Source organism: Mustela erminea, chromosome 1 (assembly GCF_009829155.1).
Source record: "Mustela erminea isolate mMusErm1 chromosome 1, mMusErm1.Pri, whole genome shotgun sequence".
In the NCBI taxonomy this organism is placed as follows: Eukaryota; Metazoa; Chordata; class Mammalia; order Carnivora; family Mustelidae; genus Mustela; species Mustela erminea.
The window spans coordinates 13288945-13301334 of NC_045614.1; the positions used below are offsets into that span (position 1 = coordinate 13288945).

The following is a 12390-nucleotide window of genomic DNA, read 5'->3' on the forward strand; positions in this document are numbered from 1 at the left end:
TTCGTGTACCTGGAACCAGACAGTGTGGGGCCTCCTATGTCTGGCTTCTTTCATTCAGCACGATGTTTCCAAGGTTCATGTATGCTGTAGCATGAATCAAGGCTACTTTCCTTTTTATGGCTGAGTACTAGTCACTAGATCACATTGTGTTTATCCGCTCATCATTTGAGGGACTGTTGGGTTGTTTCCATCTCTGGGCTCCCATGGATTGTACTGCTGTGAATTTGGGTCCACACATAACTGTTTGCCTATGTTTTCAGTTCTTTGGGGTCCATACCTAGAGTGGAATTCCTAAGGAAACTCCGTATTTAACTTTTTGAATTTGATGGTATGTTTTATGATGGGGCTTCTTCTCACATACGATCTCTGTGCTGCCTATACCAAGGTTTCTTTGATTAATAATAGCTAAATCAGGGCTATTTTTGGCCCAGTCCCTGGACCAGAAGCCTCAGCATCACCTGAGGAGTTTTTGGAAATGCAAACTCATGGGCCCCACCCACACCTGCTGAATCAGAACTCCTGGAGGCAGAGCCCAGCCATGTGGGTTTTTTGAGCACCACCCCCCACCCCCAGGAGACTCTGGCAAACTGTAGTCCTCTGGCCAAATCCGGCCCACTGCATGTTTTTGTTAATAAAGTTTTATTGGAACACACTTGAGTGCATTTGTTTGCATATCATCTGTGGTTATGCCAAGGTGACTCCAGAACACATTAAGTGGGAGAACTAGGGTCCCTACCTCCCAAATATGTCTTTCAAGTGTCTTCATTCCGGCCGCTGAGCACACAGTGATGACAACACTCTCTTCCCATCCTCCCCCCACTTTTACAGTCATCGAATGGGAGATAGACCGGGGCCTGCTGAGCTTGACGGACGGAGACCAGGGGGCGACCGTCTTCCTGAGAGAGATCCAAGACCTCAACAAGCACATCCTGGACGACTGCGCCCTCAAGATGGTGGACCGGCTCGCAGACGGCTGCCTGGACATGGATGCCCAGAACCTTCTCGGTGGCCTCAAGGGACGCATTGCTGAGACCCAACCTGGAGTCCTCAAGACCCACCACCTGCCATGGAGCCGAGACCTGGTGAACCCCAAAAACAAGACTCATGCTCGGTACCTGAAGGAGCTGGGGGAGCAGTTTGTGGCCAGGGCTAACCACCAGGTCCTCGAGCACCTCCGGGAGCTGGAGGCCGGCCGGCAGGAGCTGGCGTGGCTCTACCAGGAGATCCGCCACCACATGGCGCTGAGCGCCGAGGCCACCCGGACCTTTTGCGGGCGCCAGGAGCTCCTGGCCCAGCTAGGGAAGCGGCTCCGGCAGAGCGACGGCCATCCCCACTCACCCCTGGTGCTTTTTGGACCCCCAGGCATCGGGAAGACAGCTCTGATGTGCAAGCTGGCAGAGCAAACTTCAGGACTGCTTGGCCGCAAGACGGTGACCGTCCTGCGGCTTCTGGGGATGTCACAGATGAGCTCCGATGCCCGGGGCCTGCTCCCGAGCCTCTGTTTCCAGCTCTGCCTGGCCTACGGGCTGCCCCTGCCCCCGGCCCAGGTCCTGGAGGCCCATGCCAGGGTGGTCCAGCTTTTCCACACCCTCCTCCACACTGTCTCCTGCCGAAACTTTGAGTCCCTGGTGATCCTGCTGGACTCCATGGATGACATGGATTCCATCTGCCGGGCCCGGAGGGTCCCCTGGCTGCCCCCTACATGCCCGCCGAGGGTTCACCTCATCCTCTCAGCCTGCTCGGGGCAGCAGGGGGTTCTAGACACCCTGCGACGGACACTGACAGACCCAGAGGCCTTCTGGGAGGTGAAACCCCTCTCTGGAAACCAAGGGCAAGAGATGATCCAGACCCTGCTGGCAGCCTCGAGGAGGACGCTGAGCCCGGAGCAGAGGGAGCTGGTCTGGGCCAGCCTCCCAGAGTGCGGCCACCCAGGGCGGCTGCGGCTGGCCTTCGAGGAGGCCCGGAAATGGGCCTCCTTCACCGTCCCGGCCCCCCTGGGCTCCACGGCGGAGGAAGCCATGCACCAGCTGTGCGCCCGCCTGGAGCAGACGCACGGGCAGCTCCTGGTGGCCCACGTGCTGGGCTACCTCGCTTCTTCCCGGTAAGTCTCTGTTGTCCACACCCTCTTTATAACTGGGACAGAATGCGTGCGTTTGCCCCTCAGGGCCCCGGGACAGAAACGTCCTCTCTCATAGTCCTGGAGGCCAGAGTCTGAAGTCGCGGCGTCGGCGGGACCACACTCCCTCTGAAGGCGCCAGAGGGGACGCGGGTCTAGGCTTTTCTCTTCATTTCTGGCGTTGCCAGCAACCCTTGGCCAGGAGACACACCCCTCCTGCCCCTGCCTCTGCCCGTCCTGGGGCCTCCTCCTCCCTGCGGGCCTTCCTGTCCCCATTTCCTTCTTGTAAGGACGCCACTCCCCGGCTCAGGGCCCGCGGTACTCCAGCAGGAGCTCCACATGCGCTGACTGCCCCTCTCAAGAAGGTTCTCAGACAAGGTCACCTTCACCCAGGCTGGGGGCAGTTTATAGAGTGCCCCTCCGTCGGGCTTGGTCTGATATTTCCTCATGATCACATTTGGGTTGAACCCGAGTGACGCTCAGCCCTTCTCGGGCACGGATTTTTTTTTTCCCCCCTGTCGTAAATCCGCCAGCTCCGCTCTGTATTTAATACGCCATCCTATGGGGAGAGCTCAGAAAAACCCTTTTTTTTTTTTTTTAAAGATTTTATTTATTTATTTGTCAGAGAGAGAGTGAGAGCGAGCACAGGCAGACAGAGTGGAAGGCAGAGGCAGAGGGAGAAGCAGGCTCCCTGCCGAGCAAGGAGCCCGATGTGGGACTCGATCCCAGGACGCTGGGATCATGACCTGAGCCGAAGGCAGCCGCTTAACCAACTGAGCCACCCAGGCGTCCCCAGATCCTCTGAAGGATTGTCCACCAGCGCACATTTACACTTCATCGCAATCTTGTCACGTGGGAATCAGCAAAAAAGCAAATAGGAAAATCCAACTTCAGTGTGTTTCTAGAGCTTGAAGGACCGAATACTTAGACCTGCTGCTCAGCCCAGAGAAAGTCTCAGGGTGGCGCACTGTGACGTCATGATGGTGGGGAGCTACCGCTCAGAGATGGTGGGGAGGGACGGAGATGAGTGAGAAATAAGGGGCAGGAGAGAGGAGTGGGTCCGTCACACACCCAGCAGCCAGACTCTGGACCCCCAGGAGGGTGGGATGGAGGCCAAGTAGCAGACACACCGCTGCAGAACCAGCACTCAAGCCCATCATCAGAAATGCTGGGCTAGCTGGTTTTGCCGCGTTCCGGTTTCACGGGCAGGTTTTTCTTCCAGACCTTTGTCCTCTGCCCTGTGTCAGTCAAGACGGTGGTGATCAGACCAGGGAGAGTGGCTTTTTGTTCGTTTTTGTTTGTCAGGCACAGACATGCTAGTGTATAAGAAGTAAGGGCTTTGTGTCAGGCCATGGGAAGAGCTCAGGGAATCCAGGACCACCCACCCAACTGCTAACTCCAGGGGGGCGTACCCCAGATCGCACGCCATACCCTAGATTTTGAGACCGGTGCCCCCAGAGGGGAGGCTGGGCCTGAGTTCTGTAAGATTACAAAGACGGACTGTGGAATGTTCCAGGGGGAAGGGGTGGACCTTCAGGCCAACCCTGATGCAATCCACATGGAGGAGGTGGCTTGTCATGGGAACCAGAAAGCCATGAGAATCAGGACAGTTTCTCATCCTCTGGCCCTCTGGGTCCTCTCTGCCCATTGGCTTCGGTTCTGGACTCTTCCTTTGTTCTACTTGCCTCAAGCTTCTACTGGCATCATTAACTCCCATTTCAGAGACCTGGCACCATCCTACTGGCTCCTTCTTGAGTCCTGATTCCAAAATCTAGAGAGACACAAATAACCGACCTCCTTGGTCCCACATCTGGTCCAATGAGTAAAGCCGATGGCCTTGCAGGGTGTTTGAGCAGCCATCCCAGGGACCGGCGTGGCAGGTGGTTTAGGGAGGGACCATGCAGGGGTGGTGAGGTACCTCAGGTTCCAGGAAAGACATCATGCGTCCCCACGCAGTCTGTGCACTGGGATGGTGCCCCAGCTCTCGGGGCAGGTCTGAGTCCTTCTAGGCCAGTGGTTCTTGCCTGGGGAGGGTCTGCACCCAGGGGTCACTTGGCCAGGTCCAGGGACATTTTCAGTTGTTGCAGCTTGGGGGTGATGCTGCTGGCATCTAGTGAGCAGAGACCAGGGATGCTGCTAAAAGCCCTACAATGCACAGAATGGTCCCCACTGCGAAGGGTGATCCGACCCCAAATGTCAGCGGTACAGGAGGCTGAGGGGAGGAGCGTGCCTTGGGCTGTCCCCTGTTTCTCTATCCAGCGCCTGGCAACCATTAACCTACTTTGTGGCTTTTTGGATCCTGCTCTAAACGTTTCAAGTTTATCACACACTGTGCGGTATTTTATGACGGATCTCTTTCACTTAGCTACTGTTTGCCAGGCTGATCTGTGTTGCACTGTGTGTCCCGACTTTGTTTCTTTCTGCGGCCAAAGAACATTCCATTGTATGGATACACCCCTGCCTTAGTCCATTTGAGCTGCTGTAACAAAAACACCATAGAGTGTGTGGGGCGGGTGCTTATACACAATTTCTCTCTCTGGAAGGCTAGGGAGTCCAAGGTCAAGGTGCTGGCAAATACAGTGTCTGGTGAGAGCTCGCTCCCTTGTTCATAAATGGGCATCTTTGCTGTGTCCTCACATGACAGAAGGGATAAGGAAGCTCCCCGGGGTACTAAGCCCACCCATGAGATTCCACTTTGATGACCTAACCACCTCCCAAAGGCCCTACCTCCTGACACCATCACCTTAGGGATCAGGACTTCAGCCTGTGGATTTGGGGGAGACACATACTCAGTCCATAGCAGAGGGTTTGGTTTATCCACGCATCTGTTCATGGACGTTTGGACTGTTGCCACCTTTTGGCTATTGTGAATGATGTTGCTCTGAAGATGTGTGTACAAGCTCTGGTCGGAACACCTGTCTGGAGGGAGATTTTAAAATCATAAATCTGACTCAGTTCCTGACCCGATTAAGCCTTCCAGTGACTTCCATCACTCTGAGAAAAGTACCCAGCCTCCTTACCAAGCCCGACTGGACCTGGCTGCTTTCTACCCCGTGCTGGGAGCTCCCCGGCCCCAGATCTCATGCTGGTCCCTTCCCTCCCACCCAGTCCCAGCGGCTGTGACACCTTCTCGGAGGGACTCACATCTTCCAAGAACCGTCTCTCTCCAGCTCCCTCCCCCCGACCTTGTAGCTCTTTTCCGTGGGACGTGGTTTATCTTCTTCCTCGTCGTTGGTATCACCTGGCTTCTTCGTGCTCTTCTTCTGTTATTTCCTGCCTGCCTCTGCGGATGAGAAGATAAGCTTCACAGGGGTCTACCTCTCTGTCCCTCAGGAGTCCGCACGGTGACTTGCACGGAGACGTGCACGGAGACGCGCACGGAGACGCCACTCCATGAATAATGTCTAAACAAACCTGCCAAAGGTCTGATGAGCCATTGACCTCCCGAGACCTGGCATCTGCTTCTCTGAGAATGAATGGACTGGCCTGGCTCCTCCCCAGAGGGCCCTGTACAGAGCCCCGATGCCGGGGAATTGTGGGACTTCAGCTTCCTGGGCTTCCTCGTGCAAGCCTGCTGGATTGTTCCATCTGCAGCCGGTGGGATGGACGAGTCACTGAACCTGAGCGGGAAAGGAGGGGACCCACGCTTGATTTGTGCCGAGGGTGTGTCGAAGAGCAGGAAAGAATTCTATCCTGGAGGAGGGGGTTTTTGAGGAGGCACAGGACCACACAGGGGTGCTGGCACGTGGCTCCCAGGAATTCTGGTTTGGAGAAAACCGTGATAGTCTAGCTGGGATCGTCCAAGATGACTGATGTCACAGAAGAGCCCCTGGGGGGCACCCACCGCATTATACACTAGAAAGCAGTGAGAGCAGATGCTCTAAATGTAGGTGGCGGGTCTTCCGATCAAAATGAAGATTCCCGTCCACGTCAGAGTTGAACACCATACGCAGGTTGCCCACAGAAGCCAGGCTCCCTCCCTCCCCTGCCCCGAAGGGCGCTCCGATTGCGGTCCATCCAGATGAAAGATGCAGGCAAATCCAGTGTTTCCAGTCTGATGCTCTTAGGTTTTAAGAAGTCCCTTGCGATCCAGCACCGAAACGTCACCACCCCTCCCCTTTAGGGCTGCTTCCCTTCTCTCGCTCTGTCCTTTCTGGGGCCTGGAAACACGGGTGAGGCTGGGGTGGGCACAGTTGGCATCTGCATTATTTTTCTAAGTTACTTCCTGTCTCCTTCCCTGAGCTGCCTGACTCAGGTGTGGCTGGGGAGAGTCTGATTCACGGCTCTGCAGGTGTGTGTGTTGAAGGAAAGAGCAGGAAGAGCGTACTCCGATGGGCATGGCTGTAACTGGGTCTGAATGCCGACCCTCAGGGCGGACCCTTTGGTGGACGGGCAGGATGCTGTGTGGCTGGCCACGTCTCCCCGTCCCTGGGTGTCTGCGCCCTCCGACCTCAGGAGACGCAGTGTGTCCCAGTGCCCACCCCTCCTCCCCACAGGCATGGGCTCTCAGAGGCAGAGCTGAAGGACGTCCTGTCCCTGGATGACGAGGTCCTGCAGGCGGTGTACCAGGACTGGACCCCGCCCAGCAAGGAGCTGCTGCGTTTCCCACCCTTGATGTGGGTGAGGCTCCGCCGGGACTTGGGTCACTGCTTGGCCCGTCGGCCCGTGGATGGCTTCACGCTCCTGGCCATCGCCCACAGGTGGGTCCGACATGGTGGAAGGGCCCTCTGGGCTTCTGGGAGTGAGGGCTCACTCGTCGGGGCTCCTCCTTTTTCCAGATCCTTCTTTTACCCCTGTTCATCATCAGTAGTCACTCCCCGCCCCCCCACCTCTCTGCCCACAGCCCCTGTCTGGCACCCATGAATCCGCTCTCTGTCTTCGTGGATTTGCTTGTTGACATTTCATATAGATGGAATCACACAGCATGTGGCCATTAGCATCCGGCTGCTTTCCTCAGCATAAAGCTTCCAGGGTTCATCCCTGTTCTAGCATGAATCGGGGCTTCAGTCCTTTCCGTGGCTGAGTAATATCCCAGTGCACAGATGGGTCTCATTATGTTTGTTTATCCATTGACGGACACTTGGGTTGTTCCTCGGGCTTGTGATCAGTGCTGCAAGAAAACGTGAGCACAAATTTTCATTTGAACACCTGTTTTGTTTTTTGTTTTTTAATTTTGGGGGGTCTACACCCAGGAGTAAAGTTGTTGGGTCTTATACTACCTTATTTTAAGTTTGACTTATTGAAGAACCCAAATGTTCCTTTTTTTTTTTTTTTAAGATTTTATTTATTTATTTGTCAGAGAGAGAGCGAGCGAGAGCGAGCACAGGCAGACAGAGTGGAAGGCAGAGGCAGAGGGAGAAGCAGGCTCCCTGCCGAGCAAGGAGCCCGATGTGGGACTCGATCCCAGGACGCTGGGATCATGACCTGAGCCGAAGGCAGCCGCTTAACCAACTGAGCCACCCAGGCGTCCAACAAATGTTCCTTTTTAAACTAAATGTATTTAAGGGGAAGAAAGAAAGATGGGCCAATTTATAGATGACTATTAGGTAACAAGTAGGAAAGGTGGTCACTTCCAATTGCGGTCCAGAGAACACAATTGCCAGAGAACACCCGTCAGGTGGCTTAGGAGGGACCTTCATTTGGGAACAGCTTCCTGGAAGGCTGGTGGCCCCCTCTGAGTTCACCCTGTCCCCCAGGCCCATGAGCCCATGTCCCCTTTCTTCAGGCAACTGGCCGAGGTGGTCCAAGAGCGCTACCTGTCCAGGCCAGAGAGAGCCAAGAGGCATGGAGTCTTGGCTGACTTCTTCTCAGGAGCCTGGAGCCTGGGCACCAAGAAACTCATCACTCTACCGCTGGTGGGGAAGCCCTTGAACCTGGACCGTAAGGTGAGGTGTCTGTCTGGGACCTCTGCTCTTTACCAGCAGGCCCCACCTTGCTGTGCAAGCAAAACCAAGGCTGCCTGGCAAGGACTACCTGGCTCTTTCCTTCTTTTCCACCCAGAATGCTTCTTCCCTATCCTTCCCCCGGAAAGCAGGATGTCCCCTCAGCATCTGAGCATAATGGGGGTGGATGAGGAGCAGCTGATGAGGACTGTGCCCCCCACCCCCAGTATTCCAGAGTAGGGAAGAATCACAACATTCAGGAGCATACAGAACTGCCCTGAACTCCTGGCATCTCCTGCCCCTGGACCTTTGCACATGCCATTCCCTTGCCCAGGAATACCATTGTTTTCCAACTTGGTTCCCCAGACAGACTCCCATTTAACTCTGAGACCCAGCTCCGATGCCCCTCGGATTCCCTGAGTCCCAAGATCTTCCTTCTTCCCTGGCCCTGCCAGGGGTGGGCGTGAGTCATTTCTATCTGGAATTGTGTCCCCATCCCCTCCAGTGTCCCCTGCGTGTGCCAGCTTGGCCTATATCTCGGGAGTGCATGAGTGAGCTTGCACCACTGCGGCCTGGCTGCCAGCCCCCTCCTCCCCTGCAGGTAGCCCCTCAGCCCCTGTGGTTCTCAGACACGGTGGCAAATCTGCGGAAGCTGAAGGAGTTACCCCATCACCTGGTCCACTCAGGCCGCACTGAAGAGCTGAAACAGGAGGTTCTGGGTAAGGCTCCTACCCATTGCGGACAACAGCGAGCGGGTCCCAGCCCTCTGCTGTGCTCCCCACTCCAGGAGCCTGGGAAAGGGTAAAGGGAAAAAATCAGAATCCTTGGCCCCTCCTAAGATAGTGGTTCTCTCCAGGGGTCATTCTGTGCCCCACTCCCAACAGCAGGGGGCACTTGACAATGTCTGGGGACATTTTAGTTGTCACAGCTGGGAGAGCCGGGGCGCTTTTTGGCATCTCGTGCTAGTTGATAGTACAGAGGTGAGAAATGTGGTCTTAGAATGAGACCCTGTCTGTCTGTCATATCTATCATCATATCATATCTATATTTGTATCTATCCATCTGTCATTACCTATGTACCCATCCATCTGTCCCTCCGTCTTTCCATTTTTCTGTCTAGCTATCAATCTGCCTCTCCCTGAGATTCTCAATTCAGGGGGATTCCACACCCTGGGGACTCTTGGCAATGCTCCTGTTGTTGCTTATCATGCCTGAGGAGGCGCTACAGGCATCGGATGGGTGGAGGGCAGGGGTGCTGATAACGTCGGCAGTGCAGAGCCTGAGAACCCCCAGAGAAATGGACAGGTGAGAGCCCGCCTCAGTGTGAACCAGAGGGAGGCATGTGTCCGCATAATGCCCCCTTTCCCCGAAACAGGCAACATGAACTGGATTTCCTGCCGGGGCATCTCTGGCGGCATTGAGGGCCTGTTGGAGGACTTTGACCTGTATGGCCCTCACCTGGACTGTCCCGAGGTCAGCCTGGTCCGGGATGCTCTCCAGCTGTGCCGCCCGGCTGTGGAGCTCCGAGGCATGGGTGAGTTGGGTTGGCTTGGCCGGAGGGGGTGGGCTGCACTGACTTCTAGAAGTCCATGCTTCTCACTGAGCCCCCTGCTGGATTTTCATTAACCTGCACATCTTTGATCTCTACACATGCGGGGTGTCTAGATTTTTGAAATGAACCTGGCAGAGCTTTGGAATGAGCACTACCAAAGTGTGTCCATCCCCTTCCCTGGCATGGTACCTTTTTCTAGAAAGGCCCAGATAGGAAAAAATCTCAGGCAGAAATCGAGGAAATTATGTCAGTACTTAATAGAACAAGAGAGAAAACACGTTCCCGTGACTTTTTTAAATTGATAATATTCAAAATACAATCATAATAATTGAACATGATTTTTTGTAACATGAGTCCACTCAAGAGAAGGAAGGGGGCAGATTTGCTCTGGAAGAAAACATTTTGCTTCATTGGAGTTCAAAGTCGGTGTTTCTTGCCATTCTGTCCATTGCAAATATTGATCTATAAAAACCATCCTTAGCTCCAGGGGCCAGCCATCGGGCTGGGCTTGGCCCACCTTCTGCCCTAGAACTTGAAAAATCTCTGATGCTTTGCCCAGGACTGTGTTTTGTTGGTCTGTCTTTATCTTCATCTTTTAATTGTGGTAAAATACACAGAACGTCACATTTAGCAACGTAATCATTTTTAAGTGTAGAGCTCAGTGGTATTAAGCACATGCTCCCTGTTGTGCAAACATCACCACCATCCACCGCCCTCCCCCCACCCCCAACTCCCACCCCGCCCAGAGATCTTCCATCTTCACAAACCGTGGAGACTGTCCCCATGAAACACCAACTCCCCACCCCTACCCCCAGTCCCTGGCACCCGCCATTCCAATTTTCTGTCTCTATGAATCTGACCACCATAGGGACCTCATATCAGGGGACCCACAATGTCTGCCCTTCTGGGACTGGCTTCTTTCACTCACCATGATGTCCTCAAGGTACATCCTTGTTATATTTCCTTTATTTGTGAAGCTGAATAGCGTTGTGTTATATGAATGGACCACATTTTTTTGTGTATCCGTTCATCCCTTGATGGACACTTGGGCAGTTTCTACCTTCTGCCCATTGGGAATATCGCCACTGTGAACATGGGTATCAAATATCTTTTCAAGATCTTGCTTTCAATTATTTGGCATATATGCCCAGAAATGCAATTGCTGGATCAAATGCTAATTCTATATTTATTTATTTATTTATTTTTTAAAAATTTATTTGACAGACAGATCACAAGTAGGCAGAGAGGCAGGCAGAGAGAGAGAGAGAGGGAAGCAGGCTCCCTGCTGAGCAGAGAGCCCGATATGAGGCTCGATCCCAGGATCCTGGGATCATGTCCTGAGCCGAAGGCAGAGGCTTTAACCACTGAGCCACCCAGGCACCCCTATTTATTCTTTTTTTCCGAGGAATCACCCTACCATTTTCTACGGTGGCTGCCCCATTTCATATTCCCACCAGCAGCGCCCAAGGGTTCCAATTTCTCTGCATCCTCACCAATACTTTTAATTTTCTGATTTTTTCTTCTTAGACTTTTAAAAATTTATCTGAGAGAGAGAGAGCAGGGGGAGGAGCAGAGGGGGAGAAAGAATCTCATAGACCCCCACGATGACCATGGAACCCTATGCAGAGCTTGGTCTCACGACCCTGAGATCACAACCTGAGTCAAAACCAAGAGTCAGATGCTGAGCCATCCAGGCGTCCTGATTTTCTAATTAAAAAAATAAATAATAATAATAGTCATCCAGTGAGTATGAGGTGGCCAGGATACCTTTTTTTAAAATGATTTTATTTATTTATTTGAGAGCAAGAGTGGGAGAGAGCACAGCCGGGGGTGGGAGAGGGAGAAGCAGACTCCCCACTTAGCAGGGAGGCCAACGCAGGGCTCTAGCTCAGGACCCAGAGGTCTATCCCAGGACCTGAGCAAAGGTAGCCACGTAATCGACTGAGCCACCCAGGTCCCCCCAGAGTGGTTTTTATTGTACAATTCCCACCTGGTTTTCATTTGAGGGTTTTATAAGGAGTTTTACGAAGGTGTTTAAATCCCTATATCCTTCTGGGGCTCCCTTGAAGCTTAACCAAACGCTCCTCCTCGGAGCAGCCTGTCTAGCCACCACTGAACCAGGAACCCCCTCTGGTTCCCCAGTCCCTGTGTTCTCCAGCAACGCCCCCTTTTCCCGTCTGTCTTAGCTCTCAATTGTTACTTCTGCCTGTTGTCTTTTGTATCACCTGAGGGCCCCACCGGACGCTGAGATCTGTGAGGATGGGGACATTATCATCCACTTGCTCCCTGCCAAATTGCCAGCCCTACCACACAGACCGGTCCTGGCCAAGAACTCAGATTTGAGCCCCACGGGGCTAATTCTAATCTGGGCTTTGCTACTTGCTGGTGGTGTCACCTTCTAAGTCCCTCGCTCTCCGACCCCAATCCCGACCTTGCTGCCCATCTGCAAAATGGGGATGCTGGTCACCCTTTCTACCTAGAGCTACAAGGAAAGATATGCAAGTCAGTTCTCGCAGAGCCTGTCCCCACACTGCCATCTAAGCCTCCTATTTCTGTCACGTGAGAGCATCACTATTGTTGATCTGAACAGCCTTGCACAAGCCATTTCTTTTATTGTTGTTTGTTTCTTTGGGTTTTTTGTTGTTGTTGTTGTTGTTGCTGTTGTTGTTGGATGAGCCAGTTCTGCATGGAGTCTCAGCTTCCATCATCTGCAAAATATGGGATTGTAACTAAAGGACAACCCAGGGAAGATGCTGGTGCCCGTCAACGTGGCCTTTCTTGTGTATTCATGCTCACTGGTTGTAAGCCTCACAAGGCGTGATTTACCAGGAGAATAGCCT

The 12390-nt window shown here is 53.6% G+C and overlaps 1 protein-coding gene across 1 annotated transcript in view; it reads left to right on the plus strand.

The window, feature by feature from the left end:
* NWD1 (NACHT and WD repeat domain containing 1) overlaps positions 1-12390 on the plus strand; it is a 62735-nt gene that overhangs the window by 18050 nt on the left and 32295 nt on the right. Inside the window, exons 7-11 of the mRNA XM_032314794.1 lie at positions 829-2101; positions 6613-6816; positions 7842-8001; positions 8600-8717; positions 9374-9532. Of these exons, the coding sequence (XP_032170685.1) occupies positions 829-2101; positions 6613-6816; positions 7842-8001; positions 8600-8717; positions 9374-9532 (1914 nt within the window). The remainder of the gene's footprint in view (positions 1-828; positions 2102-6612; positions 6817-7841; positions 8002-8599; positions 8718-9373; positions 9533-12390) is intronic.